General features: G+C 37.0%; 1 protein-coding gene across 4 annotated transcripts in view; it reads left to right on the top strand.

Annotated features, from left to right (window-relative positions):
* Positions 1-25,806, top strand: part of Scaper (S-phase cyclin A associated protein in the ER) — a 354,060-nt gene that overhangs the window by 180,554 nt on the left and 147,700 nt on the right. For all 4 annotated transcript variants that reach the window (XM_085688786.2, XM_085688784.2, XM_085688782.2 and 1 more), the window contains one exon: positions 15,003-15,129. In XM_085688786.2, coding sequence (XP_085544912.2) covers positions 15,003-15,129 — 127 coding nt within the window. The remainder of the gene's footprint in view (positions 1-15,002; positions 15,130-25,806) is intronic.

Genomic DNA, 25,806 nt, shown 5'->3' with positions numbered 1-25,806 from the left:
AAAGAACTCAAGAAACTAGACATTAAAATTCTAAATAACCCAAATTAAAAAATGGGGTACTGAACTGAACAGAGAATTCTCAACAAAAAAATTTCAGATGGCCAAAAGATACTTAAGGACATGTTCAACTTCCTTAGATATTAAGGAAATGCAAATCAAAACAACTTTGAGATACCATCTTACACCTGTCAGAATGGCTAAAATAAAAAATACCAATGATTACCTTTGCTGGAGAGGATGTGGAGTAAAGGGAACACTCATTCATTGCTGGTGGGAATGCAAACTTGTGCAACCACTTTGGAAATCAGTGTGGCAGTTTCTCAGAAAATTGAGAGTCAACCTACCTCAGGATCCAGCATTTTCTTCCAATAACAGTATCTACTGGGTTTAGCTTCTACAGTCTAGATGGTACTCTCAGAAGGGTACTTACAGTCACCATGACACTGAAAGACAAGTGTCACATGTTCACCCTCTTGGGTAGAAGTTTAAAAACCTGAACTGAGTATAGAACAGTTAGTATAGTGGTTGATAGAGAACAAGACACAGTTGAGCTATTCCTCTTGAATCTTCTGCTTTACTTGGCTTCTGGTTATCCATTGTTAGTCTCAACTGCAGGTCTAACACTCAGTGGGGTTTTACTCAAATATCAGCCAACTGATTTTCATTGTTGAATGTGCCTCCTCCAATAGGCAAGCCAGATCTTTTGGACCTAACAATAGAATAAAAAAAACACCTGTATATAATCCCTTATAAATTATTTGCTTTTGTTACCATTGCCTATGTGAAGAAAATAAAATTGCAAAGCAAATCACTTGGCCACATCTCACATCGCTATGGGAAGAGTAATATACAAGTGGTAGCTATCCCAATGTGAGTCTTTGAAAGTCTTTAATATAATTCTATTATAAAACTCTGAGGATTCTCCTCTTTGACCGTTCTCTGTTTTAGTATCTTTTGTTTGGTTCTATTTCATTTTCTTGAGGCCTGGGAAATCAGAGAATCTCTTCTTTGGTAATTTGTAGGTAGAGAATACTTGTTTGTTTCCTGGTCACCTAGACCTGAAATAATCACATAGAAACTGTATTAATTAAAACACTGTTTGTCCTATTAGCTTAGGCATATTCCTGGTTAACTCTTATATCTTAAATTAACCCATTTCTGTTATATTTTTATTTTACCACAATACCTTCATCAAGAGCAGAAATTGACCTTAAATTTGTATCAATAGACCAAGATCCATACCAATGCAAAGTATTCATCTCTATATCATATCTCCTTTTAAATGTAAACAAACATTTATAAACAGTATTTGGGAATTCAGATGTAGTTCTCTCTAAATTGCTTCCTGCTTTTTGTTGGGCGAATTATTTTTTGGGCGGGAGCGGGATTCACAGAGATATACACATTAGTCTGAAAGGAATCTACAGGTTCTCATCATCTGTGAAAACAAAAGTAGAACCTCTTTTCCAAAGCAACATATCCTTAGACCCAAATTTTGAAGTCAAGATACCTTTAAAGTATTTATGTTGGTTTTGCTTAGCAACTGTACAATGATATATCTCTCTGTACTTAGCTCATTCACAGTCAAAAAATTCAAAGAAACACAATAATATCCATAATCCAGACTCTGTCTATTTCATCTTTACGTGGCTTATTTTTCTTACACTATTACTTTTTCTACAAGTTTAATATTTATTTTATTTTCTTTACTCCTTTAATCTATGACTGTCTATACTCTGTTACTCTTACTGTCTCTTTACTCTGTTTCTTCTATCTCCTAAGTCTATGTGCTTTTATTTAATGCTGTGACCTGTTTCGAGGTCTTTTTTTTTTTTAAATCTGAATCTGTCTTTATCATGTATCTGTAATCCTTTTATGACCAGGACCACTTTTTAAAATGCTTAGAAGCGTGGTTAGGATTAAGACTACTTTGCCTTTTGGCTCAGCCCAGTCCAACATGGCGGAGGCATGTTTACCACTTCTATAAGTCCTGCACACCACACCAGTTCCAGATATTCTGCAGGTCTATGTTGCGCCATTAAACAATTTTTAACACACTATTCACAAACCCCATTTAAGTTCTTAGCCTCCTGAAAAAGCCAGAGGTGTTCCTGCAACTAGTGCGAACAAGGAAGCCTTCTTAAAAGAACTACACAATTTTTCCTGCTACCACTGAGTCAGGAAGCCTTCTCTTAGAGGAGCAGCATCTCTGCTTGTTTATAGCAAACAGAGCCTATCCAAAAATAAAAAATAAAAAAAGCTGCCCTTGGCTCCAATTTTTGTGGGTCTATAATCCCTCCTTTTTTTTAATGGTTTATTAGGCTTTATGTGTATGCATTTTACTGAACGTTCAGGTGCCATTCTGTCGGCAGAGACTGCTTGTTTGTTCCCCGGCCGTCCAGACCTGAAATAATCACACAGAAACTTTGTTAATTAAAACACTGCTTGGTCTATTAGCTTATGCCTATTCCTGGCTAGCTCTTATTTCTTAAATTAACCCATTTCTATTTTTTTATATTTTACCATGAGGCTTGTGGTTTACTCGTAATGGTGCATGTATATTTTTCTCCTCTGGCAGCTACATGACATCTCTCCAGCTCTGCCTTCTTTTCTCCTCTCTCTGCTTGGAATTCCCACCTTGCTCTATTTTGCTAAGCCATTGACCATAACAGCTTTATTCAATAACCAATAAAAGTAACACATATATTACTGAAGGACTTCCCACACCAGCAATATCTTTGTTTTATGATTTTACATTATATAAGCAGTGATGAATTTTAAATTTATTTCTTTAATTCAGACTGTTTTCCCAAACTCCATGTTTCAAGCTTAGTTAGCATTTGACTTTGATGTCTGTACACTTGAACTCTTTACATAAACATGTATGAAGTGAAACTGCTAGTATTATTCCTCATAATCTTGCTCATTTTAGGCAATGACAAATATATCTTGAAAATGGAAGCTAAAACCCTATTTTTCACAGTCTTTTTAAAATTCATTATCAGATTGCCTTTCCCTTCAAAATCTAACCACTGTTAACTGCTTCCATGGCATCTACTCCTGCTAAAGACTTCTTAAGCTTTTTTCACACATGACTTCTTGTTAGAACCCGCCTTCCTGTGGATACCCACACCCAATTCAGGCGCGCGCCTTCCCGAACTCGGGTCCACGAGAATGTACGACTGTCCTGAGGGTTTAAAACAGACACACACAAAAAAGAGACCTTTGCTCATTTACCAAGAGTAAACTCAAGTCAGGTATTTATACCAGTGGGCAAGCGGATCAAAAGGGCAAGGCCTCCTCCCATCAGAAGCAGGAAGGAGAATAAAGGCCCCAGTAAAGGAAAACTCCTCCCACCCAGAGGGGGCTGGGGAAACTGGCCTCTGTGGGAGTTTTTCCCCAGGCAGGTGGTCGAGAGTTCAAGGCAATGTCAGACAGATTAGATGGGCCTTGGTGCCTGAGCTTCTTTGAGGCAGGTTGAGAAATTACCATTTTAAAGTAAAGTAGATCCCTCAGGCTAATGTACGAGGCTGTAGCAGAACCAAGGATGGAACTAGCAGGAAGCTTAGCTGGTTAGCGTAAACATTATTTGCATCCAGTATTTTGGTCTCAAGGATCAGGGAGGACAGGGTCCCACAACTTCTTTCACTAGAGGAATTTTTATATAGCCATGGATATGTATATATATTAAATATTTAGGGAAATCAAATGCTTACAGATGACAAATCATAAAGAACTTTAGTTTAAAACAATTTTTGATATACATATTATTTATCATTTTTAAAAATGAAAGCATTTTAATCAATGAAATGGAGTTGCTTTTTACATAAAGGATAAAACTGTAGCTAAATATTTGATGCTTAAGGACATAGAGCACCTTTAACTATTTCCAGAGTAGACTGATGGTTTTTTTTTTTAATTCTTCTCCTGAGACTACTGCTTTAGTTAAATAAGTGACATAAAATGGCAAAAGTATATGTCAGGTCTTTTCACAAAATGTTGGAAATTTTTGTCCTAATCTAAATATAAAACTCATTTTACAATTTTTTTTGTAAAACTCAAGTTAACAACTCAAACAGCACTATTGAAAACCAAACATTGTAGCTCAATAAACTGCAGATATACTTTAACTTGATACTTTAATGGTGAGGAATGACATTTGCAAATTGCATATTTTTCATAATTAAAGCATTATATGAGAGCATACAACTATATGTGTAAAAACACTGCATTTCATAATCTAGAGTAGTCTTTAATCTGTGCCAATGTTTTTAATGTAATATTCTTGTTGGTTTTATGGGATATGACAGCATGTGCAATGCAAAGTGTATATATTTTATGTTCAGAACCAAGACTGCAGTGAAGTTACATCTTTCTAAATGGGTAAGCACATCTCATATTTATTATCCATCTAATTTTGAATTAATTTTCGGTCTTTGCATTCAAAAGCCTTTTACTGTTGCCAATCTTTCTTTTCTGCATTGACTTGGAACCCAAGGCTTTAGAACCTGGGCTGTAGCTTAAGCTGTTTTCTTTTCTCAACTGAATTGCTGTGGTAGCCCCTTAGTAGCAAAGCCTCTGTGCTCTTCACAGCAGTCCATTCCCCACATGGCAACTAAAGAAGTGGCAGCAGCTGACTTTAAAATATTTTCAATCCTTATATCAAAATTAAAGGAACACAATTTTTGTAATTCTTGCTTTTACATGATTGTTTATCCTTAAAGACCTGTAGACAACTGCCCACATTTTCTTTTCTTAACAACTACTAGAAAACTTTTTGCTCGATATTCCTGTAAACTAAAATTTTGTCTTTTACAAAAATAAATATTTGTAATAAAAACTGAAAGTGAATAAAGTTCAGGCAATCAGAATAACACATTAAATAAGATCTAAAAATGAGTACTAAATTTGAATTTTCTTTAGAATTAAAATTAACCAGTTCCCTGAGGGAAAATAATATGTATAAAATGGCTATCGTTCATCTAAATTTTTGATGTTAAAAGGTTAGATAATGAGGAAATATGTATTCCAAAGTTTATATTTTTGTACCTGTAACAGGTTTAGTAGTATTGCTCTTCTTAGGCTAGTGTATCTGTTTATGAGGTAAAGCAGATGTTGCAGGCTCAAATCCTTGTTCTTCCCAATATTCCTTATTTATAAACAGTGTCCAACAGTTGTCTTCATTCCTTTACCTATTTTGAACTGGATTAATTTAGTGGGAGGTTCTTTGAATCAATTTTCATCATTTTCTTGTTTGAGAATTTCATACATGCATGTTGTATTTTGATCAAATCTATACCCCATTCTCCCTTCCATTTCTGTCACTGTTCCCTCTCACCACTTTTCCTTCTCAACTTTATAACTTTATGAGCTTTTTTTTAACCAAGTCATCTCAGTACTGCTGTGTATACATGGGTGTAGGGTCATCTACTGGAACATGGGGCCACATCCCTTAAGGAAACTGACTCCTCCCAGCAATCATCAGTTACCAATATCTGCTCAATTAGGAATAGAAATTCATCATCCCCTCTGTGATAGTTTGAATGAGAATGGCCACAATAAACTCAAATGTTTAAATACTTGGTCCCCAGGTGGTGGAAGTTTTGAGAAGTGTAACATGAGGGCCGGCTTGTTGGGGTTTCTGTCCTGCCCGGTATCCCACAGCCGGCAAGTTCCAAAGAAAATCACACGGAGTCTACATTAGGTTATAAACTGATTGGCTCGTTAGGTCAGGCTACTTATTAGCTCTTATAACTCATGCTACCCCATTATCCTTATCTATGTTAGCCACACGGCTCAGTACCTTTCTCAGCTGGGCAGGTTACATCCTGCCTCTTCGGTGGCCTGTGCAGGAATGGCAGAGGAAGCTTCCTGCTTCCCAGAATTCTCCTGTTCACCTCTACTTCCTGTCTGGTTTTCCCGCCTATACTTCCTGCCTGGCCAGTCAGCGTTTTATTAAAATACATGATTGACAGAATACGAATCATTTTCCCACATCAGAGAAGGATTAGGAGGTGTGACCTTTTTAAAGAAGGTGTGTCACTAGACTGGAGTTCAAAAGCCTCTACCATTGATTAGTTCACTCTCCTGTCCCATGTTTGTGGATCACATGTGCATTCTCAGTTAATATTTCATTGCCCTCTCTGTCTACCTGCCGGCCTGCCATGATGGGCATATACTAACCCTTTAGAACTGTGAACTGCTGTGAGTTCTTGTGTGAAATAACCCTATTATGCCTGGAAAACATGTTTGCTGTTGTCATGTACTCTCTCTGACTCTTAAAATACTTCTACCCTACCTTTCTGGATATTCCCTGAGCTTTGGGTTGGGAAAAGAATTTTGTTTCCTTAGTTTTGTTATGGAGATTGAAGTTTTTTTTTTTTTTTTAAGTATGCTGCTGTCACTTCTGCTGGTTGTCTTGTGAGGAAGATACAGATGTGAGGAGTTGTGACTGCGTTGTCCCATTTAGAGTTCATTACCCCATAGTCTCTTAGTCTCTTCATGATAACAAATCTGTTTTGATTGTTATCTATTATGAAAGGAACTTCTCTGATGAGTGTTAATTGGTACACTAATTTATGGGTACAAAGATAAATACTTAGGAGGCAGTTTAATATGATGTCCATTTAGCGTAATAACAATGACTTCTCTCCTTGGGTTTATGACATCGCAGACCATGGGATCTTGGCCAAAGTAAAAGTACCAGACACATCTTAGAGACTAGAACCCTTTAACTTAGTGTGCCCCAGAGAAATGGAGGTTGATAGACTATAGTAAAAATCAGGTAAAGCCCATATGAATTTACAAGGTGTTTTAACTTTTTAAAACTTTGAATGTTATATATTTTTGTATGTGTGCTCACATCTTTATACATAAATGTATGTACACACACAGAGAGAGAGAGAGTGTGTAACATGAGGGGCTGCCTTGTTGGGGGTATCTGTTTCGCCCGGTACCCCACATCCGACAACTCCCAAGAAAATCACACACAAGACTCCATAAGATTTTAAACTGATTGGCCCATTAGGTCAGGCTTCTTGTTAACTCTTATAACATATATTACCCCATTATCCTTATCTATGTTAGCCACATGGGCTCAGTACCTTTCTCAGTGTGACAGCTTACATGTTGCCTCTTCGGTGGTCTGTGCAGGATTGGCTGAGGGAGCTCTGCTTCCAGAATACTCCCAGTCTCTTTGCTCCACCCCTACTTCCTGTCTGGCTTTCCCGCCTATACTGCCTGCCTGGCCAATCAGCGTTTTATTAAAATGATTAACAGAATACAGACAATTCTCCCGTATCATTTTCCCCCCCTTTTTTTTTAAACAAAGGAAAATACCCATAGTCCATTTGTTGGGAATGTGGGTGTAGTATTTCAGGCTACTTCCTGCTGGTTGGGGGCACTGATAATCTTATGGGAACCTAAAGAAAACTTAGAGTTATAATCAAGTCATGACTGGAGTATCCTGTGAGTCTTGATCATCTCAGGCAGCAGTCTTGAACCTGTTCTGGATGAAGAACTCAGACATCTGGGCCATCTGTTCCTACCAGAGATTTCTCAGGTGGCCTCCCTTGATCAAAGCTGATTTTTCTTAACTCAGAATGAATCCATAGCCTCTCATTTTCTGTGGAAACAAAAGCAAAATCTCTTCTCCAAAGTAACATACCTTTTGACTTCAGTTTTGAAGCCAAGGTATTTTGAAAATGCCTATATTGGGTTAGTTCAGCAGCATTTATAAACAAAAGCCTTTTAGCAGCTGTTTCTCCTTCCTCAGCATTCAAACAATTCAAAGAGAGCATAATAACATACAGTATCAAGATTCTCTGTGTATTCTCCATCTTTATTTTAACCTCTATTTCTTTATTTTTACTTTTATCTTTTGACTTTTTGAGACAGGTTCTCTGTATATATCTTTGTCCTGGAATAACTCTGTAGACCAGGCTGTCCTTGAACTCACAGAGATCCACTTGTCTCTGCCTCCCAAGTGCTGGGATTAAAGGTGTGTACTACCACACCTTGAACTCACAGAGATCCTTCTGTCTCTGCCTCCCAGGCATTGGATTTAAAGGTGTGTGCTACCACACCTTGAAGTCACAGAGGTCAATGTACCTCTGCCCCTTTAAGTCACAGAGGTCAATATACCTTTGCCTCCCAGGCATTGGGATTAAAGGTGTGTACCACCACACCCTATGTCTCCCTTTTTTTTCTTTTTTCTTTTTAATGACTTTAACCTTTAGCCTGCATATATTTTTAACATACTGTAAACCAGTTAGAGGTTTTCTTCCTCTTTGAATCTCTCTTTACTGTATATCTCTCTTTTTCTGACTACATGAGCCTTTAATTTACTAAGCAATATGGAGAGCAGTGGCTTTGATGGCTAGATCCAGCCCACTCCCCAGCTCTCCAGTCTCGTGGCTGAGATATCAGCCAGAACTGTGTTCACTGCCACAACTCTATGGCATTTCAAGGTCCTTGCTAGCAAGCAAGCTGCAGCATTTTGCTCACAGACCACACTTAGTCGGACTGCCTGCCTGAAAGAGTCAGAGTTTGCCCTGGCAGGACAACCCAGAAAGCCGGCTTTTTAAAACAGCAGCACAGTTTTTTTCCTGCTACAGCTGAAAGCCAAAAAGCATGCATTCAGCTTTTCACCAACACTGTTTAAGTGTTTCATGGCAGGACCTCTTAATGAGCTGCAGGGTTTTACAGCTAAAGCTGAGTCAGGAAGCCTCTCTTAGATGAGAGCATTTGCTTGCCTCTAGCAAGCAGAGCAGACCCGAGAAATTGCTGTTACCAAGAAAACATGCTTTACTCTATTCTTTCCCAAGCTTTCTCAGGCTTTCTGTGGATTCAGTTATCCACGTGGGCGCCATCTGTAACATGAGGGGCCGCCTTGTTGGGGGTATCTGTTTCGCCCGGTACCCCACATCCGACAACTCCCAAGAAAATCACACACAAGACTCCATAAGATTTTAAACTGATTGGCCCATTAGGTCAGGCTTCTTGTTAACTCTTATAACATATATTACCCCGTTATCCTTATCTATGTTAGCCACATGGCTCATGTCACCTTTCTCAGTGTGACAGCTTACATGTTGCCTCTTCGGTGGTCTGTGCAGGAGTGCTGAGGGAGCTCTGCTTCCAGAATACTCCCAGTCTCTTTGCTCCACCCCTACTTCCTGTCTGGCTTTCCCGCCTATACTGCCTGCCTGGCCAATCAGCGTTTTATTAAAATGATTGACAGAATACAGACAATTCTCCCGTATCAAGAAAGAAAGAGAGAGAGAGAGAGAGAGAGAGAGAGAGAGAGAGAGAGAGAGCGAGAAACTGAGACTTTCTAGATTTGTCTGTTAAAGAGACTCAGAAACAGTGACTGAATGACAATTTTACTCAATAGTACTCACTGATTTTGGGCCTGAAATATCATTTCTCATAAAAAGACAAAAGGGTAAATTGAATTGGGAGATTTCACATCTGAATACATTGCCACACATGCAAAGATGGTGTTAAAGACCACTGTTGTACTTACTACTAAAGAACTCAGGCATCAACTTGAAGAGTCTTCTTACCAAAGATGGGGCAGTTAGAATTTCACAAAGAATGATTGTACTGATTGATTGAAACATAGCAAACAAGTGAAAATCATCATAAGTTTATAACGTCCTAAAAAGTTGATTTATTATTTTTGAAGATAATAAAATTAATAAAGAAAAAGAATCAGACGTTCTTCCTGCCTTTTCTATATGAATTTGGTAACTAAATAGTACAAGTAAAATAATTTTCTTTAGAATTATTCTTGCTTATAAGTAAAAATGATACTTTCTTGCTATTGTTTATTGTCCTTCTTTCAAAAGAAAGACAGTACTTTAGCCATTAAGTGAACCAGCCATGTCATGGGTATCAAGACCTGAGTAGTCTGGAATGGAGACTTTGATATGGAATAGGGAAGTGAGGCCTGCTAAGGGGAATATAATAAGAATGAGTGGGGTTTCTCTATGGAAAGTCCTCTTGAGGAATGGGGAGTTGGGGTGGGAAGCATTGGCAAGCAGTGTCATAACTCAACTATGTGAGGAGCATCAAAGATCCCCAAATGGACTTTTATTAAAGCTCAAGTGTGGACAATGGCAAATATACAGTAACACAGACAATATGGTTTGGTTGATATGTGACTAAATATATAAATATATTAAGGGTAGCAAAAGACAATTTGCTAGGTACGAAAGGGAACAGTTAATATAGCAAGGAATAGCAAAATTCTGTAGTAATGAATTAGATTGGGAAAATGTGTGTTTTCTAATATATATGGATAAGCATAGATGTATATACATAAATGGTATGCATACATTCTCTAGCTTGTCCCATTAAAGATATGCCTAGTAGTAGAACAGTTGATAACATTAGGTACATCTAGCATACCCATCTAAGTGTGTGGTTTGCACTGTTCTTTAAAAGCAGAGCATGGTGTAGTTTTCTTTATGACAAGACACCAGCAACAAAATGAGAGCTACATTAATAGTGTAGGAAAGTGGCAATAGTAGGGTCTCCTTTAGGTTCCAACCTCACCAGCCATGGGTAGTTGGCTAAATTTACTGTGCCAGGTATGAATTCCCTCCTATTGAGCAGATCTTAAATCTAGTTAAGTGACAGTTGGTTATCTCCAGGATGCAAGTGCCACTATTGCACTTTTTGGACTACCTTGACATTCTGGTCATTGTTGTGGTTCATAGCTGTTAATAGGGATAGGTATGCTGACTACTTTTTTCTCTTCACAACGTCTATGACTCCTTCTGATATTATGAGAACTAATTCTTAGGTAAGAAGCTCCAAGATCATAACCAAATTGATCACTCACAGTATCGGAAATTTATGGTCTCTTCAGCAATAGGGTCTTAACTTTCTTTTTCTGGAAAGCACCAACGGCAATAGCAACAACCTGCATTGTCTTGGGAGAGTCTCTTATCCTCTTCTGATCAACAACTCAAAAGGAGATTTCCCATACCTGTCACTGAAGCTTTTTAGATAGTCTCTGGTTGTTGGAGGGTAAGGGTGTTGTTACCCCAAATGGTATAAATTCAATGTATATTGCATAATATGTACTTATATATTACATGTACTCTTAAGTATACAAAATGATATGACTCCATAGAGATTGTGCTGTATTTACATCTGCCAGTGACAAATTTGAGCATAAAGTTGTTAGAATTTATTCATATTTTAAGAATAAAATGTTTATTTCTTAACATTCTTCACAAAACTATTTACATGACAGATACTCCTCACACAGTAGACAAGGAATTACTTTCTCTACTTTTGCTATTTACTAGAAAAAAACTTACTGAAAGTAACCCCAATAACAATTTCTGTGGTTAAAGCTGCATTCTCTAAGCTGCTTTTGTCCTTAGACTTTAGGAAAGATACAAATTCCAGCTTGACTTCTGCAATGCTCTATAATTATTGATAATAACCATCAAAATCTGATGTTTCGTTTTTCTTGAAAGGGTCTCTATTGTCTGTGGTACTTGAGTGGTGGCAGGGAATGACACTGGGTTTAGCTCATGTTACTAAAGTATCCCCATGATTTGGCATTCTTCCTTGAAGGTAGGTTCATATGAACCTCAGAATAATTTAACTCAGTGAAATATAAGCTTCTTTCATTCTGTGAATTAAAATGGTCCTTGAACTTCCCTAAGTACTTCTGGTTTCCAATGGAATGGAAGCATTCCCGGTAAGAATACTGCCAGCTTCTGTTATTATGGCTGGATATTCAGTTACATACTGTGCAGACCTTATTCAACCAAAAGTCAAAGTAGCTACTTGTCCATCGCACAGTGAGGTTTGCTGCTGGTGTTCTTCTACATGGTAGGACCAGTAGCTAGTGTCAGATGGGAGTCTCTTTCATACCTGAAATGAAGGGAAAGGATGCTGATATTGTTTTAGATTTTGTATTCCTCTTTCTCTTTTGTTGAATTTATACTGATTGTTAAGGTTTAGTAATGATAGTTGATTAAGACAATGATTATTCATTGTTTATAATAGGAATGGTACTTGGTACAATCTCTGATATTAAAAGAGTCTGGGGAAGAGGCAGAGTGAGGGAGTAAGGGGAAGGCAGGGAAGTGGGGGGAGAGAGAGATCTAGCTTTTAAGATGAAGAAACCATAATATAGAAAAGTTAAATAACACCCCTAGGGGTAATATATAGTATGATAGTGCTGGCTCCAGATTTCAGGCATGCATACTTTGGTTTTTAGAGTTTATATTGTTTTTTGACTTACTGAAGTAAACTTCATATAGATAGATGAAACTTAGACTTTAGTCTATTGCTGCTTTTTGAGCTGTAGTTGATATTGTATGCTTTGACTTGTTAAAAATTACATGAATAAATTTAAAATAAAATTGCATTCTATGAAATTACTCATATGTGAACCAGTCTTCCCTATTTAAGTTGATTAATGTCACATGGGAGTTGGAGATCAAATGTTTCAGTCCCAATAGTACATTTTGCCAGCTGATTGGCCCTAAGGCAGCCACTGGAGTTCCTCTTAAGAGAGTCTCAGGACAGAACAGGGTGGGTCCCATAGCTGTGATTCTCAAGTAAAGGGGCAAATAGCAGCAGACAGACAGTATCATCAAATCTGGTGCTCACAACATCTATTAAAAAAACAAACAAAAAAAAACTAAGCACCTAGAGTTCCTGAGTTTCCTGTGGCTTAACATCTGCCTTCATGTTCCCACTGTATGCATTTTTATATCAGGATAAAAAATAGTCACTTCTTTGGAAATGGCTTCCTCTCTAGCTGTTCTTGAATACACGAGGTTTTAAATACTTCTTGTTGTCCTTCTCTCTCTCTCTCTCTCTCTCTCTCTCTCTCTCTCTCTCTCTCTCTCTCTCTCTCTCTCTCTCTCTCTCTCTCTGGTGCAGAGACGGGCCAATCTGACCCAGATCAGGCTTTAGGGAAATACTTGGCATAAACATAAGTGTTTCTGAAGTTGCAGGGGCGAATTACCCCACTTTTAGAACAACCTTCTCTGATAACTCAGATGACACACAACAACTGAACAATATAATGTAAATTACATCTGCTTGTGTACTGCCTAATTCAATAGCTTCTAGTTACACACACATTACCACTAAACTATTAAAATTCTGTACACCTTAGGGTTCAGTGCTTAGGATTCTCCATGTGCTCAATAACCTCTTGAAGCTAACAATTACTATTTTGGGTTATACAAATAAAGAACATATATGTCACTGTAGAAAGCTCTTCATGGGAGAAGCACACATTAAACAGCTAGTTGCTTGAGACAAGTACATTAAAGAAATATCCATAGTATAGAAAGTGACTTCTGTGCTAAAGATAGAGAAGAGTGGAGAAAGCATTTCAGAAGGAAATGAAGAGCATTTTCAAAGACACTAAGACAAAAAGAAAAGGAATTGAGATCCAGAAGGACCTCATGCATTGCAGTTTGTGTAGAGGGTTTAGCTCTACTGATGAAGAGGGGAGCTTCCTAGGGTGTAATAGGGTGTAATAGGGTGTAATATGTGTAATATTTTTTTCTACTAGCCTCTGTTCTTTATATGAAATATAAACTCATAAAAGCAAATGAGAGGAAAAGAACAGCTTACATTCTGAAGAGGGTGGAATGGTGTGAACTAAGTATGTGGAGGCTGGGTGACTAGCAGACTGAGAAATTCCATGAGATTGTGAATCTTTGGCATCATGTGACTTTCTCCAAGAGTCATGAATTGAAAAGGCTCATTTTTATTGAGTCAGTTAAATAAATTAATGTATTCAAGGAATTGAGAACATTGACTAGACTATAGTAGAAGCTTAATAAACATTATTACCATTTCTGAGGCTTGTCTAATGTAAGTAACAAATGAAACAACAGAGGGAATGTCTAATAAATTTTTAAGAATTTAATTGTAGTTATGTCTTGTGGAACCTACCATACTTGAAATGTTTGAAGTCAGAGAAGAGAAGAAAAATAGACTTTATATCTGAGAGACTGGTGTGGGAGGTTCTTCTGTCTATGTGTTGCTTTTATTGGTTAGTGAATAAAGAAACTGCCTTGGCAGAACTTAGATAGGCAGGGAAAACTGGAATGAATGCTGGAAGAGGACAGAGTCAGAGAGATGCCATGGATCCTCCACCAGAGTCAGACATGCCGAAACTTTGCCACAAAGCCACTGTCACGTGACGATGCACAGATTAATTTAGATGGGTTAAATTAATGTGTAAGAGTTAGCCAATAAGAAGCTAGAGCTAATGGACCAAGCAATGATTTATATAATATGGTTTCTGTGTGATCATTTTGGGTTTAAGCTAGCTGGGCGGCTGGGAAGAACAAGCGACCCTACTACAACAGGAGACCATCTGGCAATCATCGGCTGCAAAGGCAAATAAGCAGGAAAGACGAATGGACTGAGAAGCAAAGCAAAGGGAGGGCTATCATGAGGTGTTAGTCTCAGCTCCCTCTCTGAGGAATCTTACAATCTAGAAAATGTATGGCACTCCTAGATACAAAGCAAATGAATACTCTTGTTCTAGTAAGTAACACCAAACCGCCTCTAAAGTGGACCATGGGAAGATCAGTATTGTGGGAATTTGCAGCACTTCTGAGCCTAATAGGAGGATTTGGACCAGAATGTAAAGCCTTCTCTGGTTCTTTACTCATGTTCCAGATCATCACCCTGTCACTTTCTCCCTCTCCCAATTCTTTTCTAATCGGAGAATCACACAAAAAGAATGTTTTCAATTACTGCAGCCAAGGATGATGTCATCTGCTAGTCATTTTATTAGATTAAGAGTAAATAGGTGATCTTAAAGATGAAGAGCTACAATTTTGTCTCCTTGCCTCCCCTGGCTGCTCTCTAGAGAAGTTTCAGGTAGACTATTGAAAGTAATTTGTGTTTCATGTATTCAGAAAAACAGGTTTATGATCCCAAAATATCCATATATACACACATACATAATTAATGCAGTTTTTTACTTTGTATTCAAGGCTTCAAAGATTAGCCAAAGATCTTGTAAAACAACTTCAAGTACAAGACAGTGGCTCCTGGGCAAACAATAAGGCTTCAGCTTTGGATCGGACCCTTGGTGAGATTGCCAGAATACTGGAGAAGGAGGTATGTAACAAGCCTTTGCTGCCTGACCCTTGCTCTTTGTGATGATTTCGCACTGTCACGAGAAACACAGCAGAATTTGTGTCTTTCTTCTGTGTTGTTGAAAACTAGTCAATAATTGATAGATAATTTAAAATTTTTGTTCTTTTTGTTTTGTTCTAACTTATTTTCCTTTTTTGGTAAAGTCCTAATTGAAACATGGTTTTCTGTGACGATTTTCCACTTATAAGTAGATGAAATTGTTTTATGAGGAGTGGTAACTATACAGGCATTTAATTTTATGGCAGAAAATACAAAACTTTGAATTTTATAGCTTATAAATTACAACCAAATAAAATGCCAATTTCCTCCCCATTTTGGACAAAAAATTTGACAGTTTTCTTTAATAATTTAAGGGTTACTGCCAGGTGGTAGTGGCACACACCTTTAATTTCAGCACTTGGGAGACAGAGGCAGTCAGATCTCTGTGAGTTCAAGGCCAGCCTGGTCTACAAGAGCTAGTTCCAGGACAGGCCCCAAAGCTACAGAGAAACTCTTCCTCAAAACAAAAATAATTTCTTATTATTTCATCAACACTATAAAATCCATAATGACTTTACTGCACAAAGAAGAAAAATATTATGTGTATAAAAAGATATAAAGTTCTGTATAATAATTTCAATAACATGTCACTTTATTTTCCTCTAGTCCTTTTATTGTGCTTTTACTCCCACTATCTGGTTAATTTCATACTTCCTCATGGCTTTAAATTTTTTTAAATGACTTTTAAAATTTGTTTTGAAAATTTCATACCATGATTTCATAATTTCTTTGAAACTAAGTGATAGTATCACAAGTTAATAATTAACATTTAGGTTAAATCTCATTTTTCATTTAAAGTAATGTCTGTAATTATTAGGAGCTAAAGTGCTCCTAATAAAAATTTTGTATTTTCTAGACTTAAAATGTACTATGCAGTACTTGATATAAACAGAATTATGTAGTAATAAAAATGGCCTTGTAAAGCCTGTGACCTTACTATTTAAGAGATAAATTGTTGCCAGTATAGTTGTAGTTCCTGGAAATAATTTCCTCACTTGTCCCCCACTTCCTCTTAGGTAAACTGTATAGAGTAGAAAGTACATCATTTCCTTGTTTCAAAAATACTTTTATTGCTTTGTCATACAAGATTTTTCCTTCTTAAATAATATACTAAGCAATCTTCTTTGTTTTCCTTCTATAAAATATATCATAGACCTATGTTATCTGTCCAGTCTGTATTGTTTTAGTTTTATTAGTCTTGTAAGTGTAGCTGGAATATTTTCACTCATCTTCTGTGTTACAAAGTACTTGATTGTGTTAGCACTATATTTTACCCATTTTTCAGTCATCAGAGTCACTTGAGGACTTGTTAAAACACATATTGGATTTCTGATTTATTAGATTTAGGGTGGGTTCCCAAGAATTTTAATGTCTAATATATTCCCATGAGATGATGGTGATATTTGTCTAAAAACCTTATTTTGAGAATCACTGCTGTAGGCTGGTTCATTTGCCTTTGGTGTGGAATTGTTGGGGTCTCAGGTATATGAATGAGCAGCCTTTATGCTAATTTGCACTTTGGCATAGACAGTACAGTCCTTCAAAGAATCCAACAGCAGCATATTCAGTACTGCTATGTGCAGAAACACACAGTGACTTCCTCTCTAAAATATCCTTTCAGGGTGTTGGGGAGCTCATAAACTGGTAGTTGTCAGCATGTATTAAGTAAATTATTTAGAAGTGTGATATGTCAGAAGAAAAAATGCCATATACTGAAATTTGAATTAGAGTATTTGCTTAAAGATACTGTTGTAGCTAATCTCAGAAACAGTATTTCATATTGAATTATTCAAAGAATTTTTCAGTAAAATGTTAACATAATCTATATTAAAAAGTATTTAGTATAGATGTCTAAATAAGATTATTTAATGCACAATGGGGCAATTTACCAGAATACCACTGATTTCATATAATTTAATGGAGAAAAAATGTTGTCTGGCTCCCAGTCTAAATGGTCTGTGTCGGAAACCTGCTGTGAAGCTGTCCTCAGAGCACACACTGCAGGACCACCTGAGAGTGTAAAATGAGCTGCAGAACGACCCTTCAGATGCTTTGATGACTAAATTCCTTTTCACCTGCCCAAGATACACTGGCTTTATACAGACCTGTGTTCTGTGGAACTGCACCAACATTGCAGTGCAGTCCAGCTGACGATGTTTATAATCCAGGGCTAGGAATTGTAAATAACCTTTCCTTTTATTGGAAAAACTGTCTGGAGTAACAGAACCCCAGGAAGGATTTGAAGACAGCCTGTCAGTGACAAGAGTGGGACTGGTGGTAGGACTGGTGACTCCTGAGCACATCTTCACTGAGACTGGGGAAGATGAGGTTTGAAGACTTCTCTTAACAGACCCCAAGGCACTAGTGTTTTCTGTTACTGCTGTGACATAATTTATTTTAAAAAAATTTTCTGAGGCTCTGAGAGCTTTAGAGCTAGTAGCTCAAATTTATTCCCAAAACCTCTCTTGTCTTGAAAGCAATCAGAAATCAAGAACTCCTGGGATTATCAGGTTTTCTCAGGCTTTTGTTGTTCTCTTTCTGTTCATACATGAACAGTGGATAAATTTATTGCATGTGTTATTCTATTAAAAATATGTAGCAACTTCTTTGTATAGATAGATGTTGGTCTTGAGAGTATTTGTGTCGACTCTCTCAAAAACAATGGTGAAGGGGATTTTCTTTAAAGAACTGTAATGCCAAAGCAAGAGAAAAACTTCTAAAGCTGAGTGCCCATAAGCATGTGCCAACCTGGGGGGCAGATGGAAAAAAAAACAGTAAATCTAGGCTACTAAGGCATATGAGGTCTAATAGAAGATCTTCCTCCATAATAGACTACTCCACATATAATGGACCTTTTATCTACTGTCAGGGAACCATGAAAAAGGCGTATTGGCCTACCACAAAACTTATAACCTAAAAGATATTTGCAATCCCATTTCATAGCACCTTTTGTTATTTTAATTGGTGAATTCAGTTTCAACTGGTCTGAGATCTAGGAGGTAACATCCTTGGTGATAAAATACAGATATTTCATCTTAGGCCTTAGATAATTTCTTTTTTACTACATTATTTATTTGCATGTAGGTGTGTAGATGAGAGGACAACTTAAAGGAGTTGGGTCTCTCCACCATGTGGGTTCCAGGGGTGGAACTCAGGTTGTTAGGCTTTGCTGTAAATGTCTTTTCCAGCTGTGCCTTCTCACTGACCTACCTCAGATAATTTCTGATGATTTGAGAAGGACATACAGATAAATGCATCAAATAAAATTATGCAGACTGTGCTGATTCATACAAGGAGCAGCCATGACATTACATACAGGCATTACCGTTCCTGGCTGGGGCTGCAGAGTTACACTAGCAGGCTGTTAAGGAAACAAAATACAGCTTGAAAATACCTGCAGGAATGAAATTAGCAGTAATGGTAGAGTAGACCTGACCTCCCACTGATGACAATAACACAAGGCAAAGGCAAAATATAAATGAGTGAATTGTTGAAAAGGTAATGAATTCCTGGGCTGAGTTAGGTAGGAGACTCAGAAGATGTAGGCAAGAGACTCAGTAGTATTGATGACATATTTGTTAAACTTGCAGAGAAATCTCTGGAGTCGTAGAACATAAATGTTCAAGACTGTAGAAAACCTTATTTTTGAATTAGACTTTTACAAGAGTATTCGAACAGAACTGATAGGTAGAAAATCTATCTATCATTGCAGAACCAGCACTGAGCTCTCTGTCTTCAAGTTGATTAGAGAATTGCAAATCACTGCAAAAAGACCTAAATGATTGTGAGTTGCTAGTGGTTACTAGCATGAGTGTAACAGAAGCAAATGCAAAATTTACTCTGGATAATGATAGTAACAGTCTTGATTTCAAATAATTTCAACAAAATTTTCAAATAGAGTATTGCATAGCAAAATAATTAGACATGTAAGAGAATAATGGCAGAAATAAAAATCAATATAAGCAGACTATCAACTCTCCATAACTATGCTTACCAAATGCAAGGGCATATTATGTTTGTTCTTTAAGACATATACCTTGTTTAAGAGAAATGGACATTTGAGATCTGAAGATTGTAGTAATCAAAAATAATAGTAATTAAAATAGTAATCAAAATTGTAATCCAGACTAAGCTTGTAAAAGGAAAAAAGGGTAGAGGAAAAATAAGAGAAGAGCATAAATGATATGATGCATAGTGAATATTTTAGGTTTATGTATAACACACTAGGGCACGGATTCTCAACCTTCTTATGCTGCAGCCCTTGACTACACATCCTCATGTTATGATGACCAACTATAAGAATGTCTTATTGACACTTCGTAACTATTAGTTTTTCTACTGTTAAGAATTATAATGTAAATATCTGCTATGCAACCCCTGGTGTTGTGAACCACTGCTCTAGAAGAACAGACTGGGACAGAAATAACATTTGAAGTAATTGTTACTAAGAATGTTTCAAGAACTCCAAGTTAACCTGCAGTCTTAAGATTCACTGTGAAGTCCATTGAACTCATAATAAAGAGGATGGGAGAATCCACTCATAAGCCATTATCATCCACAAACTTGGATTCAGAATTCCTAAGCAGAATTTTAGCAAACTGAATCCTGAAATATGTATGTATATGGGTGGTAAGGAAAAACAAAAGTGTTTTAGAATAAAGCTGAATTGATTGAAGATTCTCACATTTGGCTTAATGCTGGAAAGTTAACAAAAGAAAACACAATCATTTGAGAAATATAATGAAAGCATTTGCTGTTGTATACCAAGTCATTATAAGGATCTATGATAAACCATGATATGATAAAGTCGAAATTTCCTCAGTCTGACAAAATATGTCTACAAAAGTTATATCAAAATCATACTAGTAAAATGTTTTTGAAAAGTCTCATTTAAAATTGGGAGCAAAAAGGGAGTACCTGCTGCTACTACTTCTCAAGGATTACTTATCAGAAAAAAAGAAAAGCTGTAAGATTTTGAAGAGAAAAAAGAATCTTTATTAGCTAATGATAGAATTGTGCATGAATTATTACATAAAGAATTATTATAACTGACAAGTTTATAGTAAGGACACTAGATACAAGGACAATATGAAAATCAATTACATTTATAATATCAGCATATAACATATCTAGAAATAAAACTTAACTTACTCTTATTTCTAATTTTTCTCCAAACTTATCTATGCATTCAATGAAATCCCAGTTAAAATCTAAATTTCATGTTGTGAAAGTTGAAATACAGTTTCTAAAATTAAGATAATAATTTTGAAATTTATATTTATTACTGTGTGTACTCATGTATATGCATTGTCAATACAAGAGGGCAGCTTGTATGGGTAGGCTTTCTCATGCGGATCCTAGAGGTCAAACTCAGCTCAGCAGGCTCTGTAAATACCTTAACCCGAGGACCATCTTACCAGCCCTAAAATGGTATTTTTTAAAAAATAAATTTTTGTTGAGCTCTACATTTTTCTCTGCTCCCCTCTCTATCTCTCCCCTCGCCTTCAACCCTCTCCCAAGTTCCCTGTGCTCCCAATTTACTCAGGAGATCTTGTCTTTTTCTACTACCCATGTAGATTAGATCCATGTATATCTCTATTGGGATCTTCATTGTTGTCTAGGTTCTCTGGGGTTGTGATTTGTGGGTTGGTTTTGTTTGCTTTATGTTTTAAATCCACTTATGAGTGAGTACATGTGATAATTGTCTTTCTGTGTCTAGGCTACCTCACTCAAAATAATGTTTTCTAGCTCCATCCATTTTCCTGCAAAATTTAAGATGTCATTATTTTTTTCTGCTGTGTAGTACTCCATTGTGTAAATGTACCACATTTTCCTTATCTATTCTTCAGTTTAGGTTGTTTCCAAGTTCTGGCTATGACAAACAGTGCTGCTATGAACATAGTTGAGCACATGTCCTTGTGGCACGACTGAGCATTTGGATATATACCCCAAAGTGGTATTACTGGGGCTTGAGGAAGGTTGTTTCCTTATTTTCTGAGAAATCATCACACTGACATCCAAAGGGGCTGTACCAGCTTGCATTCCCACTAACAATGCAGAAGTGTTCTCTTTATCCCAATCCTCTCCAGCATAAGTTGTCATCAGTATTTTTGATCTTGGCCACTCTTACATGTGTAAGATGGAATCTCAGAGTTATTTTGATTTGCATTTCTCCTATGACTAAAGATGTTGAACATTTCCTTAAGTGTCTCTCAGCCATTTTAGATTTCTCTGTTGAGAGTTCTATGTTTAGGTCTGTACTCCATTTTTTATTGGATTATTTGTTCTTTTGATGACCAATTTTTTGAGTTCTTTGTACATTTTGGAGGTCAGACCTCTGTCTGATGTGGGGTTAGTGAAGATCTTTTCCCATTCTGTAGGCTGTCATTTTGTCTTGTTGACCGTGTCCTTTGCTTTACAGAACCTTTTCAGTTTCAGGAGGTCCCATTTATTAATTGTTTCTCTCAGTGTCTGTGCTGCTGGGGTTACATTTAGGAAGTGGTCTTCAGTGCCAATGTGTTCAAGTGTACTTCCCACTTTCTCTTCTTTAAGATTCAGTGTGGCTGGCTTTATGTTGAGGTCTTTGATCCATTTGGACTTGAGTTTTGTGCATGGTGATATATATGGATCTATTTTCATTCTTCTTCATGTTGATATTCAGTTATGCCAGCACCATTTATTAAATATGATTACATTTTTCCATTTGATATTTTTTGCTTCTTTGTCAAAAATCAGGTGGTTGAAGGTGTGTGGATTAATATCCGGGTCTTCTATTCAGTTCCATTGGTCCTCCTGTCTGTTTTTTTGCCAATACCGGGATGTTTTCAGTTCTGTAGCTCTGTTGTAGAGTTTGAAGTCAGGGATTGTGATGCCTCCATAAATTCTGTTATTATCAGGATAGTTTTGGCTATCCTAGGTTTTTTTCTTTTCCATGTGAAGTTGAATACTTTCGTGGACTGTGAAGAATTTTGCTGGGATTTTGATGGGCATTGCGTTGAATCCATAAATTGCTTTTGGTAAGATTGCCATTTTTACTGTGTTAATTCTACCTACCCAAGAGCATGAGAGATCTTTACACTCTCTGGTGTCTTCTTCAATTTCTTTCTTCAGAGATTTAAAGTTCTTGTCATACAAGTCTTCCACTTGTTTGGTTAGAGTTACTCCGAGATATTTTATGCTATTTTTTGGGTATTGTGAAGGATGATGTTTGTCTGATTTCTTTCTCAGCCCTTTAACATCTATGTACAGGAGGCCTACTGATTTTTTTGAGCTAATTTTGTAGCCTGCTACATTACTGAAAGTGTTTATGAGTTTTAGAAGTTGCTTGATAGAATATTTGGGGTCACTTATGTAAACTATCATATCATCAGCAAGCAGTGAGAGAGTTTGACTTCTTTTCCAATTTGTATCCCCTTGATCTTCTTTTGGTGTCTTATTGCTCCAACTAGGACCTCAAGAACTATATTTAATAGATATGGAGAGAGTGTACAACCTTGTCTTGTTCCTGATTTCAGTGGAATCGCTGCGAGTTTCTCTCCATTTAGTTTGATGTTGGCTGTTGGTTTGCTGTATATTGCCTGAAGTTATTTTTTTAAGTCCCTTTCTTCTGCTTCATCTATTTTTGGTTGTTCAAGTCTTGCTGTTGAGGGTCTTTAGGTTTTACTGGTGTTGTGTTGCTCTTTGTGGTGTTGTGTGTGTTCTTACCTTTTCTACTCATCTTTTCATCTAATAGGTGTGGTTGTTGGGGCTGTCTGTGATTCTGGTGATTAATCTTCTAGGTGCCAGTGAATCCAAGACTCAGATGGTTGCTCCTCATAGTAAGTCAGTGCCATGGTTTTAGTTACCCCTGCTGGTCACTCTGTGTTCCTGGAGGTCGATCAGCACTCCCAGACTTTGCTCCACTCCCTTGGAGTTTGCTGTTTGAGGCTTGCTCTGGTCTAGGTTGTTGTTTTGATAACCGCTTCTAATTCTTCACTACTAACAGGTCTATTTAGATTGTTCACCTGTTCTTGGTTCAACTTTGGTATATGGTACTTATCTAAAAAAATGTCCATTTCTTTTACATTTTCCAGTTTTGTGGCGTACAGGCTTTTGTAGTAAGATCTAATGATTATCTGAATTTCCTCTGTGTCTGTGGTTATGTCCCCCTTTTCATTTCTGATCTTATTAATTTGCATGTTCTCTTTCTGCTGTTTGATTAGTTTGGATAGGGGTTTGTCGATCTTGTTGATTTTCTCCAAGAACCAGCTTTTTGTTTCATTGATTCTTTGGATTGTTTTCTGTGTTTCAATTTTGTTGATTTCAGCCCTCAATCTGATTATTTCCAGTCTTCCACTCCTCCTGGGTGAATCTACTTCTTTTTTTTTTTCTAGAGCTTTCAGGTGTGCTGCTAAGTCTCCAATGTGTGCTTTCTCCGCTTTCTTTAATTGGGCACTTAGTGCTATGAACTTTCCTCTTAGCACTGTTTTTATAGTGTCCCATAGGTTTGAGTATGTTGTGTCTTTATTTTCATTAAATTCCAGGAAGACTTTAATTTCTTTCTTTATTTCATCCTTGACCCAGGGGTGATTCAGTAGTTGACTGCTCAGCTTCGATGAGTTTGTTGGCTTCCTGGGGGTAGCATTGTTGTTGAATTCTAACTTTAATCCATGGTGATCTGACAAGACACAGGTGGTTACTAATATTTTTTTGTATCTGTGGAAGTTTTCTTTGTTACCGAGTATGTGGTCAGTTTTCGAGAAAGTTCCATGAGCTGCAGAGAAGAAGGTATATTCTTTCCTATTTGGGTGGAATGTTCTATAGATATCTGTTAAGTCCATTTGATTCATTACCTCTATTAATTCTCTTATTTCTCTGTTGGGTTTCTGTCTGATTGACGTGTCCATTTGTGAGAGAGGTGTGTTGAAGTCTCCTACTATTAGTGTGTGTGGTTTGATGACTGCCTTGAGTTCTAAAAGTTTTTCTTTTACATAAGTGGGTGCTTTTATATTAGGGGCATAGATATTCAGGATTGAGACTTCCTCCTGATGAATTGTTCCTGTCATGCGTATAAAATGTCCGTCACCATCTCTTCTGATTGATTTTAGTTTGAAGTCGATTTTGTTAGATATTAGAATGGCCACACCCGCTTGTTTCTTAGGTCCGTTTGCTTGAAAAACCTTTTCCCAACCCTTTACTCTGAGTAGGTGTCTATGGTTGAGGTGTGTTTCTTGTAAACAGCAGTATGTTGGATCCTGTTTTTGTATCCAGTCTCTAAGTCTGTGCCTTTTTATAGGTGAGTTGAGTCCATTGATATTAATAACCAGTGGTTGTTGACTCCGGATATTTTCCTTTTTTGTGTGTGTGTGTAGTGGAGTGTGTTTGTTTCCCTTCTTTGAGTTGTGCTTGTGAAGGGTCGCTAGATGTCTGAGTTATTGTAGGCAGTATTGGCAATGTTGGATTCCTTGTGTTGTGATTTTCCTTCTAATACTTTCTGTAAAGCTGGATTTGTGGCTACATATTGTTTAAATTTGTTTTTATTCTGGAATATTTTGTTTTCTCCATTGATAGTGAACGATAGCTTGGCTGGGTATAGTAGTCTGGGCTTGCATCCCTGGTCTCCTAGTTTCTGCAGTACCTCTATCCAGGACCTTCTGGCTTTCGTGGTTTCCATAGAGAAGTCCGGTGTAAGTCTGATAGGTTTACCTTTATAAGTTACTTGCCCTTTTTTCTTTGTAGCTCTTAAAATTCTTTCTTTAATCTGAATGTTTTGTGTTTTGATTATTATATGGCGAGGGGATTTTTTTTTTATCCAGTCTATTCGGTGTTCTGTATGCTTCTTGAACCTTCATAGGGATATTGTTCTTTAGGTTGGGAAAGTTTTCTTCTATAATTTTGTTGAATATATTTTCTGGGCCTTTGGTGTGCAATTCTTCTCCTTCTTCTACCCCTATTATTCTTAGATTTGGTTTTTTTTTTATTGTGTCCCACATTTCCTGAATGTTTTGTGATGAGAGTTTGTTGGATTTTCTGTTTTCTTTGGTCAGATCGTTTATTTTCTCTATGGTATCTTCAGAATCTGAGATTCGTTCTTCTATCTCTTGTATTCTATTGGTTATTCTTGTTTCTGAAGTCTCTGTTCGTTTACCTACATTTTCCATATGGCTATGGAAAATAAAATTTAAAAAAAGCCGTCCCTCGGTTTGTGTTTTCTTCATTGCCTCCATTTCAGTTTTCAATTCTTGAACTGTTTCCATTACCTGTTTGATTGTTTTTTCTTGGTTTCCCAGGGTTTCATTTACGGATTTACTCATTTCTTCAAACTTTTTGTTGTACTTCTCTTCCATTTCTTTACTCATTTCTTCAATCCTTTTGTTATATTTCTCTTCCATTTCTTTACGGCAGATTTTTACCTCCTGTTTAAGGTCCTCTATTATTTCCATATAGTTCTGCTTAGAGTCAATTTCTTCTATTTCTTCTGGAGTAGGGTGTTCAATTCTTCTAGTTTCGTGATCCCTGGATTCTGGTGATGTCATGTTGCCTTTCAGGTTGTTGGAGGAATTCTTGCTTTGGTGCCTGCCCATCTCTTCCTCTCTGGATGGAACTCCTCAGCACTGAAGT

This window comes from Myodes glareolus, chromosome 4, assembly GCF_982192425.1.
Source record: "Myodes glareolus chromosome 4, mMyoGla1.1, whole genome shotgun sequence".
NCBI classification, from domain to species: Eukaryota; Metazoa; Chordata; class Mammalia; order Rodentia; family Cricetidae; genus Myodes; species Myodes glareolus.
Note: the sequence above shows the minus strand (reverse complement) of the source record. Positions and strands in the feature narration are given on the sequence as shown.